At 42.7% G+C, this 12,596-nt stretch overlaps 1 protein-coding gene across 2 annotated transcripts; it reads right to left on the bottom strand.

Moving 5' to 3' along the window:
* Positions 1 to 638: 638 nt before the first annotated feature.
* On the bottom strand, positions 639 to 12,134 carry LOC310755669 (transmembrane protease serine 12-like). Of its 2 annotated transcripts, none has more exons than XM_083598961.1 (5): positions 11,975 to 12,134; positions 8,623 to 8,824; positions 5,690 to 5,958; positions 5,037 to 5,179; positions 639 to 1,287 (listed from the first exon to the last, which is right to left on the bottom strand). In XM_083598961.1, the coding sequence occupies exons 1-5, from the start codon at positions 12,072 to 12,074 to the stop codon at positions 1,042 to 1,044; spliced, it is 960 nt and encodes a 319-aa protein (XP_083455087.1). In that variant the 5' UTR covers positions 12,075 to 12,134; the 3' UTR covers positions 639 to 1,041. The 2 variants fall into 2 exon arrangements, with proteins under 2 accessions (XP_083455087.1, XP_083455088.1); XM_083598962.1 differs by lacking the exon at positions 639 to 1,287 and adding an exon at positions 1,453 to 1,680.
* Positions 12,135 to 12,596: the final 462 nt, after the last annotated feature.

The raw sequence follows: 12,596 nt of genomic DNA, 5'->3' as shown, positions 1-12,596 counted from the left end.
TTTCAGCTTTGTATTCTTGTGATTTAAAAAGTGCGCCTAGACATTCCGTTGTTGCTCCCATAACCTAGGTTGAAGGTGCCCTTTAGCTCCTAGCTTTCATGTTTCAGGTTTTAATACTTCCATCCAAAGCACAGATAAGACTATCATATTGCTTTTCGCACTCGGACCTTGCTGAGTTAATCTGCAACTACCTGTACAGTAGAGGTCTTCCCACTACAGCTCGCTTTCCAGGAGCAGTAGTTCCGACTGCAACATCTTGGCCCAAGTGTAAATAAGTGTATACTTAGCAGACCTGGCTAGGTATTTACTTAATGAAGAAACTGGCTTGACCATTTTAGTAATAGCCTCTGCAGAATCCAATCTTACTACTATGAAATTACAGTATTGCAGAGAACCCCCGAACCCATTTAATTTACCACCAAATCATTAAATATTTTGCTTTGCTGTAGGAGAAGTTGCAGAAAGCAATTAATAACAATAAACATGGAACTACTTATAGGCAAAATTCTCATTTGTAGATTCTCCTTTGGGGGATAAGGACTAAAAAATATTACACTAGAATTTCAAATATGCCTGTATTCAACTGTAAATTATGTTTTATTTTTTAAATGATACAGAAAAGCATGGCAATGGTAGGCATCTATCATGTACATTTCTTATAGAATATGGAAATATATATTTGGGAGAGGATCATTTGAATTTTGTAAATTAAGCCTCTATGAAGAATTGAAGCATTTCTTTCACATATTAAATTATAATTTTCTGCATGTTTTTGAAACCATGCTCTTTTTTCATATTGCAGCCTGTCAGTACAATAGTCACAATATAACTTACAGCCCCCAAAACATATAAATGTAACTGAACAATGCCTTTTGGATTGATTTTTTAATGAAGGATTTTTCCATTCATTTTGGACAAGGTTAAACAACTGAGTACAAAGCATTCATTATTATAAAAACAAATGGCTCCATATACTTGTTTGCAAGAGGAATGAATACGTTTTAAAAGGAAAAATATAAAGTTCCAAAAGAACAGGACTTTTCATAGAACAAGATGGAAGGTTACCAATCCAACGGTCAAAAACATGAGAATGTGTTGAAAGCTCATAGTAGAAGTTCTGCTGAATATTGTGACTGCTCTATCTATCCATGGTCGATAATTTTTTGCACGTATATAGATTCCAGGAAGTTTGGGTCGGCCACAGCCAATACCAAAACTGGTGATTCCTATCAGATAAAACTTGGTGTAATCTGGAAAGTAACACATCAGAGGTCCTCCACTGTCCCCCTGGAACATGAAAAACAGTAAGTTTTAATTTGCATCTCATGAACAGGCAAAACAAAATACAGTTTTCTAGGAAATATGGATCAGTTGGGAAAGCCTGAATCGGTAATCATGCTCTGCTATGTTGCTTTGCCATGTTGCTTTCTGATACAGGTATGCACACAGATGTTTAAAGCAAACCATTTTTATTTACACACATCAGAAATACACACATGCATGCACCCTTCAGCTTTCAGGGCTCGGACATAGGACAGATATTAACAACCGACAAGCTCTTTTCATCCATCTATTCAGTTAAATCTTCCTTTTCTTCATACTCCATTTTCTCCTGCAGTTTCTAAAGTACTCTTCCATCAATTGATGCTTTATCAAAATTACCACTAGTTATATAGCACCCTGTAGAAAACAGAGAAGCTCTTTAGTAACAAGGCAAACCAACATACTAATCAAACACGCACATCATTCAGATACAAAACTCTCACCTGCAGAATCTTCTCCTCCAACTCTTCAGTTAAAGCTTCCTTTTCTTCATGCTCTATTCTCTTCTGCGATTTCAAAAGTTACACTGCCACCCACAGCCTCTACAGGTAGGGAAATGGATGTGGCCTCATCTGTTGAGCATCAATATTATATACACATATATCGACAATCCCACTCTAGACCAGGATCGCTGGAATTTGCCAGGGAACATAGTTTCAGGGTCTGGATCCTGTCCTGCTGTAAACATCGTTGCAGGTAAGCGTGTTGATGTGGGCTCCTTGCCCTCATCCTTCAGGAAATGGGTACACACACAAACACACACACACACCACAATAGCCTTCTGGGTCAGAATCACAGCATTTACAAGGATTGTAGCTTCAAGTTCTGGGTCTGGACCCACTGCAAACATGGTTACATGTAAGCTTTGGGTTGAAACAGGTATTTCCCCCCCTAACATCCCTGACTTTCCCTTTTCAGGTTTAACACTGATGGCTGCCATGGAGTATGATAAACTCACAGTATCTGCCTTCTTGACCTACTGTACTCTCCTAGTGCTCTTCTTCAAAGTGCCTAGTAGGTAGGTAAAGACCACAGGTGCCACGGCCGGCTTTGATGCTGCCATGTTCATCCTCAGAACATGTCTGGGTATGTAACTAAGCTCTCCTGCCTCAAGCCCAAATTCCCCCACCCTCCTGATTGGTTGAGGGTTTCAAAACCTCATCCTATTGGACTGCAGCAGCATGCTATCATCGGAGAGGGGGGTCACATGACACCCTCCCCTAAAAAGGCATGTCACGGCAGTAGCTTTTTCTTTTTAATAGGTTTTATTAACATTTGGGGGAGAAATATACAAAGTATATTGGATATTCGAAAATAAAATGGCAATAACATTTTCCACTGGTAATTTGGTTAAGTTGCATTTTCCATTCTCTGGGAAAGTGCCGCTGCCTCTTCCCAAGTGGGAAATCTTGGTCACCTAGAAAGGTATTTCAATTGTCTCAGGGGCCCCTTGTAACAGGAGATCATGTTGTGCCTGCTGACAACTCGTTACCTGTGTCCTTTGTCACGTTGCAGTCCTTCCATCCATCCATCCATCCATCTTGGACCTTAAGATGATCATGCCTTGGTTATAAAGCACCATCCATCAGGTTATCTTTTTCATTTAACTGGACTTCCCTGAGACCCCAAAACTGCCCAGCTTTTTCTAGTTCTTCCCCAGGGTACCTGACCTTGTGGATTCCCATGAAAAAAACGTTGTTAAACTTAGTTAGATTGCCCTTCTTGACCCTCTCCAAGTTTGCTGTTTTCTTTGGGTTAGTCAGGGCCTCTTAAAGGAACATTATCTTAGTATTCTCCCTTAAGGAAACTTTTAAAAATGTGTTTTGAACCGCATTAGGCAAGGAACCCAGGGTTCGTGTATGGGCCTAGCTCAAGAGCAAACTACAAAGGCTGGCTTATCTGGGACCATTATCTAGATTTAGATCTAGATAGATAGATAGATAGATAGATAGATAGATAGATAGATAGATAGATATATCACTGATTGAGCCTTTTCCCTGGATGTTTCTTGACACATAGGTAGAATGATAGAATGGCCAACAAAATACAGTGGTACTTTGGTTCTCAAACTTAAACCGTTCAGGAAGTCCGTTCCAAAACCAAAGCGTTCCAAAACCAAGGAGCACTTTCCCATAGAAAGTAGTGCAAAATGGATTAATCCGTTCCAGACTTTTAAAAACAACCCCTAAAACAGCAATTTAACATGAATTTTACCATCTAACAAGACCACCGATCCATAAAATGAAAACCAATAATGTACTGTACTATACAATAAATAAGACAGTATTGTAGATGATAAAAATTAAAATTATTATTTTTTCTTACCTGCACTGATGTTAGTCATTGTTTGGAGGGGGAGGGGGCTTTTATCCATTTCCGCAGTCACACAATCAATCAATCAATCAATCAGTAGCTGAACTGGGTTCCACACAGTCACAAAAACAAATCAACCGAAAAAGCCTCAAAAACAAAAACGCAAAATAAATAGCAAAAACAAAAGCGCCAAACTTAATCCGTTCTGGAAGTCCTTTTGACTTCTGAAATATTCAAAAACCAAGGCGCAGCTTCTGATTGGTACAGGTGCCCTGGAAAAAATAGCTGGCAACCGCATTGGACATTTGGCTTCCAAAAACTTTCAAAAAACAGAACACTTTCTTCTGGGTTTTCGGCATTTGGTTCTCAAGTATTTGAGTATAAAGGCATTTGAGAACCAAGGTACCACTGTATGTGCGCCAAACACCCATCACAGACATGTCCTCACACCTTCAGATCATAGTAAAACTCAGGGAACCAATCGTTTTCTCAGGACAGGTAACTATTAGTGTTTAACAATGTCAGGAGCAACTCTGCTTCCCCTGTAGGCTGATGTATCTGCATGAGGAAAGGGTAGATTAGTGAGGAACCTCCCAAGCTTGTCGACCTTGTGCTGACCTATTGATCTTCTCTCAGTGTTAGACCAATACTCTTAGGGTTGCTGGCCTCAATTCCACTCTTTCTCCATACCTCATAGTGGGGGAAGAGTTAGCTATTCGGGTTAGAACTAGGATCTTTCCTATCCCATATGTATTTCCTACAATGAACACAGCTTTCGTGTTTTTCCGAAAACCCTGAGTCTTAATGTGATCGTATCCAGGATAATCACCTCTAGCAGGGATTCAGTATTCAGTTCACCTTCGGTCAGCTTTTTAACTCCAAACACCAACATTTTATTCGTTCCTTTGATTTCTGCCTTCTTCATTTCCTAAACCTTGCTGTCTTTCTGCCCTCCCCATTTTCACAAACATCAGTCATCAGCATCTGAGCATTACCACTGCGTTGCCACTTGCAGTCTTGTTACTTAAGTGTAGGCTTTCGGTCTAGGCAATGTGCGTTTGTGTAGTAACTTACCTGTTTTATTCTGTAACATTGCAACTGACGCTTCTAGCTACAAAGCCACTTTCTCTGCCATTTTGTTAAAATAAATACTATTTATCTTGCAATCTATGAGTCTTTTGCTAACTCTCCCAAGTAAGAAAAACAACTTGGCAATGGTATAGTTCAATAACTTTGAGGTATGCAATGATCTCCAGATTAAAGATTCCCAAAACCACATTTCTGTGAGTACAAGCTAGTTTGTGTACGCATGCAGAAAGGGAGATGGGAAGCCTGGTAAAAAATGACACGTGGATATATTTTTGGCAATATGTTTTTAAATAGAATTATTTCCTTTTTACCTGGCAGCTATCCACATGTCCAGTTTCAGAACCAGCACAAAGCATATTCCACGATACTACGCCTGCATACCAGTCATATCTATTACAGATATATAGTGGAATAACGTCAACTTGAGCTTCTTGCAATATAAATTTTCCTCTACCTGTAATGAACACAAAACACTGTTAGAAGTATGCTTGTGTTTCTTTAGCGCTGTGTAATATAAAATTGCTAGCTATAGCAGTTCTTAGGACAGGAAAATGATAAAACTCATGAATGTGCCACACATCCCCTGTGAAGTCTATTTCCAGTATTCCACAGAAGATTAATAATTTTTAAAAAGCATTTTAAGAGTACATTTAAAAACACACAGTGTGAATGCAACAAACACACACACAGAGAGAGAGAGAGAGAGAGAGAGAGAGAGAGAGAGAGAGAGAGCGCTTTGACAGGTCCAAGGAATCCTCCGTACATTCTACAGCAAACTCAGTTTTCTTTCTGTGCATGGTGCAAAATAATCCTGAATGTCCTCACTGGAGTGAATCCAATGCTACTCTGAGAAGGGCTAGCATTGAATACAACTCACTGCAAAGATTCTTCCTGAGATCACCAATCTCAATTAGATCACCAAACTGATTTTTAACACAGATTAAAGGACACATAAGATATTTACCCTTCTCCTCTGTGTTTCCCCATCCACTTATGAAACATGGGTTTTCATCTGCCACTAGTTGAGTAGTGCTGTTAGGTAAGCAGATAGGCTGAATATAATCACTGTAGCTGATAGGCCTTTTTAGTTTAAACAAGGCAACATCATTTTCGTACGTGCTTCTCTTGAAACCAGAATGCATCACGATAGCTCTGACATGGCGCTTTACGGTAGAAGATTCATAGTTATAAAGATGGTGCAAGCCAAATACAACCCTCCAAAATGCAGGATCCCTAAGAGAGAATAAAATCCCTTTATCATGTCCACATACAGGAATTTTCTTACAAACGGGTGGTTCAGAAATGATTTTTCTGCACATGTGATTGGTTCATAAGACACCCACATACCTTTTCCAGTCACCATATTTGTTGCTGTTCCACTGCTTACTGTCCACATCAGTAGGCAGATCCTGATGAAAAATATTCTGGGGCAGATCCTGATGAAAAATATTCTGGATTTTATATTGTTCCTCACCCCAACCACTCTTTCTCTGTCCTCCACTACATTTTTACTCCATTGCCTTGTAAAAAAACATTCAGAAGTATGGAAGACTGCAAAAGCAAATGCTACCACCTTCACAACAGTCTTGTGATTTGTGTGTGAGCAACATCTATTTCCATTTGTTTGTTTTATACCTTAATAATGGAGATCTTGTGCAAAAATATTTGTCTGCGTCTCCATCATGAATGTGGGCATGTCTTCTCAATATAATTACCACCTCTTAATGCCACTTCTTTATCACAGTGCAACTACACCTACTGCTCTTTGATGCTGATTATTTTATTTCCAGATGTAATTATAAATACTTCTGGCTAAATCATAGTTTCATTGAGCTAACATAAAGGTAAAGGTAAATGACCCCTGGACTGTTACGTCCCGTCAAAGGCGACTATCGGGTTGCGGCGCTCATCTTGTTTCAGGCCAAGGTTTCAGGTTTCAGGCCTTTGTCTGCAGACAGCTTTCCAGTTCATGTGGCCAGCACAACTAAACCGCTTTTGGCGTAACAGAACACCGTGACGGAAGCCAGAGCACACGAAAATGCCATTTACCGTACCTTCCTGCCACAGTGGTACCTATTTATCTACTTGCACTGGCGTGCTTTTGAACTATTAGGTTGGCAGGAGCTGGGGCAGGAGCTCACACCATCGTGCAGATTCGAACTGCCGACCTTCAAACTATCCCTGTTTGGAGTTGAAAAGTCAAATACACCTTTGGTTAACAGTCAAATGCACTAACCAGTTGCACCAGAGACACCTGCAAGAAACTGAGTTGAAAAGTATGATTATCTGCAGTAAACAGAGCCACACCACATTTAAGTAACATTCATTGCACTCTTAAAGCACACGACTCTCTCGCCCCGCACCAATAATCCTGGGGACTGTAGTTTGTTTAGGGTACTGGGGCAGTGAGGAGGCAAACTATGGTTCCCATGATTTTGGGAAGAAGTAATGGGACGCAGGTGGCGCTGTGGTCTAAACCAGAGCCTAGGGCTTGCTGATCAGAAGCTTGGCGGTTCGAATCCCCACAATGGGGTGAGCTCCTGTTGCTCGGTCCCTGCTCCTGCCAACCTAGCAGTTCGAAAGCACATCAAAGTGCAAGTAGATAAATAGGTACTGCTCCGGCGGGAAGGTAAACGGCGTTTCCGTGCACTGCTCTGGTTTGCCAGAAGCAGCTTAGTCATGCTGGCCACACAACCTGGAAGCTGTACGCCGTCTCCCTCGGCCAATAAAGCAAGATGAGCGCCACAACCCCAGAGTCGTCCACGACTGGACCTAACGGTCAGAGGTCCCCTTTTAATGTGCTTTTAAAATATGCTGTACATAAGAGATAAGGAAGTAATTACTGAAGTTATTCTTTTGCAGTATAAAATGTCTCCAATAGGATCCATGAATTAATCATTCAGGAAGCAGGTTTCATTGCATCTGCTTTGCTGGCGGCCCAGTTCCATCAGGCCTCTGAACTATGCTGGCTGGTCAATACAGAAATATAGAAACTGTCTAGAAATCGGTGCTTGAGTTTTGAGTTTTGTTTTCCTCTTCCCTCCTCCTCCCTTTTCCCTTGTGTGTTTGTTTTTTTGTTTGTAAGCCTACAGGTAGGAAGTGTCTTGATTTGATTTCATGTAAGCCACTCTGGGAGGCTTCTTGGCTAAAGAGCAGAGTACAAATGCTCTAAATAAATAAATGCTTGGCATTTTCCTGCAGACAGATGTGAACTCATTTTGTACACAGAAAGCAGAGACCTTGCTCTTTCCTTGCCCCTTTTTCAGATCTGAAAAACTACAACATTCTAGTAGATATCTGTCCACCACCTTGCCCAAGAAGGGGGTATTTATGACTGGGTGGTAGTTCTTTTAACTGCAGGGTCCAGATGGCCTTTTTTTTTGGTAATGAACTCCGCTGCAGAGATCTGGTTTTCCATGCCTTGTATTGATATTTGCAAAGCGTTTGGATGTCTGCGCTGGAATTCACTGCCTGGTGGTTGGAGGGCTGAGCACGTTTGTGTGTGTGTGTAGAAACCTGTGAACTCCAGAAATGTATGAATTGCATTGATTGTTCAATCCACTTTTTGCCTCTGGTTGCCCATGGGCTGTGAAAGGTTCCTCACCCTTGCTATAAAGCATAGCAGGGAATGGTTTCAGGTGGGGATGGGGGGAGGGTGAAAGGAAAAAGGGCCCCCAATTTCTGAACTATCCCCCTGCTTCTGATCTCTGAATTGATGTTACAGGCCTATTGCCGCAAGTGGGTTGCTCCTGTTATTGATATACTGAAATGTTTTGTTCCAGGTCTCTCTCTAGCGGTAGATACAGATTTCAAAAATAAGCTAGTCGTTTTAACAAATATACTTTTTTCACACTGGCAAAAAAAGAAGAAAAAGATTTAGAACAGAAATATACCTACGTCCATTTTTTAATGCAGTGTGCTGCTGTCAGCACTGAGTAGTTATTAATCACGGATCCACCACATACATGGTGATATCCTGTACCAAAGCGGTAAACTTGAAGACTAACTTGCCATGGCCATGCCCCTGGCTCAGCATCACGTCCACCCACAATCCGATTCCATACTGTCATCTCTCCCATCAGAGGCCTTGTCCCGCAATCTAGAAATGAAAACACAGTTATGCTAGTGGTGAGATACGTCCCTCAAAATACAGCAGGTGTTCAGCAACAAATACATTTAAAGCAGATCCTTAGAACCGTTGTTTTGAATGGATCGGTATGGCACAACAATTCCGTGACCAGATTTCTGTTGGGCATTGTGGAGGGAAGTATTTATTTACTTATTGGACAACAAAACCCAACTCCCACTCCTGCTGGCCACTTAAACTTAAGCTTCTGCCACCATTCAGTCTCACTCATTTCCTCCAAAACTTTAGCTTAAGAAAACTAACCAGGCTTCATTAGCTGATCATATAGTGCAGGGGGCTTTTTTAAAATATATAGGTAATTTGGTGCAATTATACCTTCGTACCTTGGAACTCGAATGGAATCAGTTCCAGAAGTCCGTTCAACTTCCAAAACGTTCAGAAACCAAAGCATGGCTTCTGATTGGCTGCAGGAAGCTCCTGTTGGACGTTCGGGTTCCAAAGAACGTTCGCAAACTGGAACACTCACTTCCGGGTTTGCGGCATTCGGGAGCCAAAACGTCCGAGTACCAAGGCGTTCGGGATCCAAGGTACGACTGTATAGGGTTTTGTATGTAGGAAAGCAGAAACTTAAAACTAGCTTGGTGGCTATTAGGCAGTCACTGCAAGATCCCTCAATGCAGGCATGGTATGTGCCCACTCGCCACCCAAGCTGTGGTCTGCTCTGCACTAGCTACAAACCCCACATACAGCACATTACACTGACGACGCTGTGCCCCAAAACTCCTGATGACTGCTTCCAATGGCATCTGATTGGCCACAGAGGACAAGTTGCTGCGCTTAGATAGGCCGCTGGCCTGATCCAGGAAGCTTTGCTTATGGTTTTAAGTTTACACAATCGATTGAAAGCTCCATGCTTCAATGAGGTGCTATTTTCTCCCTACCACCACTTTGACTTTGAGAACTGATCGCAGAAAATCCAAACCATCAGTCATGACACAGCAGCATGTCTACCCTGCCCCAAAACCCAACAAACAATTAAAGTCTGCTTTAGAAAAGTTTCTTTAAAAAAGCCTATTTTCCAAATGAAATGAACATCAGAACATTATTATTATTATTATTATTATTATTACTATTACTACTACTACTACTACTACAATCATAACAATAATATTAATAATAATAATAATTCATTTATACCCCGCCCATCTGGCTGGGCTTCCTCAGCCACTCTGGGCAGCTTCCAACAAAATATTAAAATACCATAATGATTCAAACATTTAAAGCTTCCCTAAACAGGGCTGCCTTATTGTATTCACTGCCACTTATTGTTTGGTCATGGTGTTGCTCCCCCACAACTTCCTTAAAATCCCGTTTCTCTCTTGTGCCAATGGATATAAAGCCCAAGGTATGAACTTGGCAAAATGCACCCATTACCATGCATAGGTTCTGGACTACACGCAACCACTTAACCGGAGACATCATTTGTGAGAACCAGCACCTCCACACGCCCAAATTTCTGCTATAACGGAGACTCTTCTGCATAAATTTCAGCGGCCTTGTGAGCGGCACCCATTTGGAAGTAGCAAGATGCCCCGGAAAAGCTTTCACATGTGACTGCTCTGCTCCCGATTCGCTTCCCATCTGAACTGCAAAAATGTGAGAATGAGAGCGCGAAACAGAAACCCACATGTGGGAACCCTGCAGAGCTTGCCTTCCGCATTCGCAGCCCCCATCTCCTGGCAAGTGGCTCTGGGGATGGCATTTGGGTCCCCATGGAAGAACCCATCATGGCCGTATGAGTCAGGAGGCATGCTGTCCCCCCCCAATGTTTTATTTCCAACAAGTGTCACTGGGTGGCTCAAGATGGAGGGGTGTTTTTTTTTAATAAAAAAACCCCTTTAAAAACATAAAATAACACAAGATGTGATCCAATCTAATTAAAAGGAAGGAATACACTATTTCTACAATAATTTGAAGGGTTAACATGTGTATACTTCAGCTATTCCAAACTATGCTACCTACCCCAAACACAGGGGTGTGTTTGTGTGTAAACTTTATTGTGTGAGAAACCAGGCCCAGACCGGGGGGGGGGGGCATATGGGCCACTTGGCCCAGGCCTCCAATTACAAATGGGGCCTTGATCAGCATATTTATCTATATTTTCCATTTTGTCTTTATATGCAGATACGGTTCAAGCCTTGAAATAAAATTATTTGTCAGCATAACTTTTGTGAAAATTATTTATATACTTACTTATTTATAAGACTTCAGTTATCCCCAGGGTAAAAAAAAAAGGGGGGGCACATTATCTACCTGGCCCGGGTCTCTGCCTGGCTCTGCAAGGCCCTGTGAGGAACTCCAGAGTGGCTAATTAGAACTGCAAGTTGGGTTTTTGTTTTTCTGTTATAAAAAGGCCAAAACTATTGTGCGAGGAACGCCAAGTGGCTAGTTATGTCTGCAAGTTGGTTTTTTTGTTTTTGTATTATTAAAAAGGTCAAAACTAGGATATTTATGGTAACTTGTTTCCCAGTATGTGTAAGAGAGTGTTTAAATCTTGTACAACACCTTGTGAAATCTGTGTCAGCCAGAGATAATAGATTTCACAGCAGAGCAGAAAAGGGTAGCAACAAAGTAATTGGCTGGGTGGTAGAAGGTGTGCCTGAAAAAAGAGGCAGCAACCTTCCAGACTGACTAGTTATGGGGGGCATAAACCTTCAAGGATCAGTGTATAGTGCTATAAGTATTTTAAGTCTCAAATATAGAATAAATATTTATAAATGCATACATATCTAAAAGTATAAACAGTGGTCGTTTCCAGGACCCAAATGCAACCCCCCGAGCCGCTTGCCGGGAGACGGGGAGGGATCCTCACGGCGGATCCATGGGCAGGAAAGAAACCGCCCGCTTGATTTGAGGGATCCAATGCCTTCGCATCCTTCCCTCCCCAGCGGCGACTCCGATGGCGAAGCTGCGCCGCCTGTTGCGCGCTCCGCGCACGTCCCACCCGAGGTTTTGAAGCGGCTTCCCTCCCGCTCCCCGCCTTCCTCGGGGAAAGCGCGCTCCACGCGCAGCTCCGCCCCTGCGATCCTAAACGCTGAGCGATCCTAAACGCTTCCGACGGGCCGCGCACCGCTCAAGGGGGACGAGGAAAGCCCGGCTCACCCTCCGAGGGAAGCAGAGACGTTATGTTCAGGGTGACGGCTTGACCCAGCAGCAGCGCCAGCAGAGGCGCAGCGGCTGCCCTGAGACGGCTTAGCCGCATCGTCCGTCGAGGAAACTTTCTCCTCCGGCCGAAGTGACGTTAGCGCGGGGGAGGGGAAGGTGGGGGGGGGGCGAAGCGCGCAGCGGGAGCTTCCGCGCCTTCTTTACGCCCGTCGGTTGGATCGCTTGCTCCTCGGGGCGGGAGTCTCCTGTCGGGGATCGATAAGGGAATCCCGAGAGCCGGCAACGAGGGAGGATGGGGACGACCTCTCCCCAAGCCCTACGAAAGCGAGGCTTCCTCTTATTTAACCCGACGTAAGGAAAGCAAAAAACCGCCTGGTGAAATGTCACAGCGACGGCAGCTGATATCGGCTTTGCCCGTTACAATAAATCGTATTTTACGAAAGTAATCGGGGCTAAGAGAGGCAACGGGCGGGGGCATGGGTTATTTTAGCAGTTAAAGGGATTTTGATAAATAAGGATTGATATGCCTAATAATAATGATGATGATTTTATTATTTACACAACGCCCATCTGGCAGGGTTTCCCCAGCCACTCCGGGCAGCTTACAGCACATAAAAAA

Source organism: Podarcis filfolensis (genome assembly GCF_964270895.1).
Source record: "Podarcis filfolensis genome assembly, chromosome: 2".
NCBI lineage: Eukaryota > Metazoa > Chordata > Lepidosauria > Squamata > Lacertidae > Podarcis > Podarcis filfolensis.
The sequence above is the reverse complement of the archived record's forward strand: the minus strand, read 5'-3'. Positions and strand labels throughout refer to the sequence as shown.

Coding starts and splice junctions, on each gene's coding strand:
- LOC310755669 (XM_083598961.1), bottom strand. CDS start 12,074: ATGCGGCTAAGCCGTCTCAGGGCAGCCGCTGCGCCTCTGCTGGCGCTG. Junction 8,825..11,974: donor GTCTCTGCTTCCCTCGGAGG/GTGAGCCGGGCT, acceptor TTTCATTTCTAG/ATTGCGGGACAAGGCCTCTG. Junction 5,180..5,689: donor GGGAAACACAGAGGAGAAGG/GTAAATATCTTA, acceptor TGTTCATTACAG/GTAGAGGAAAATTTATATTG.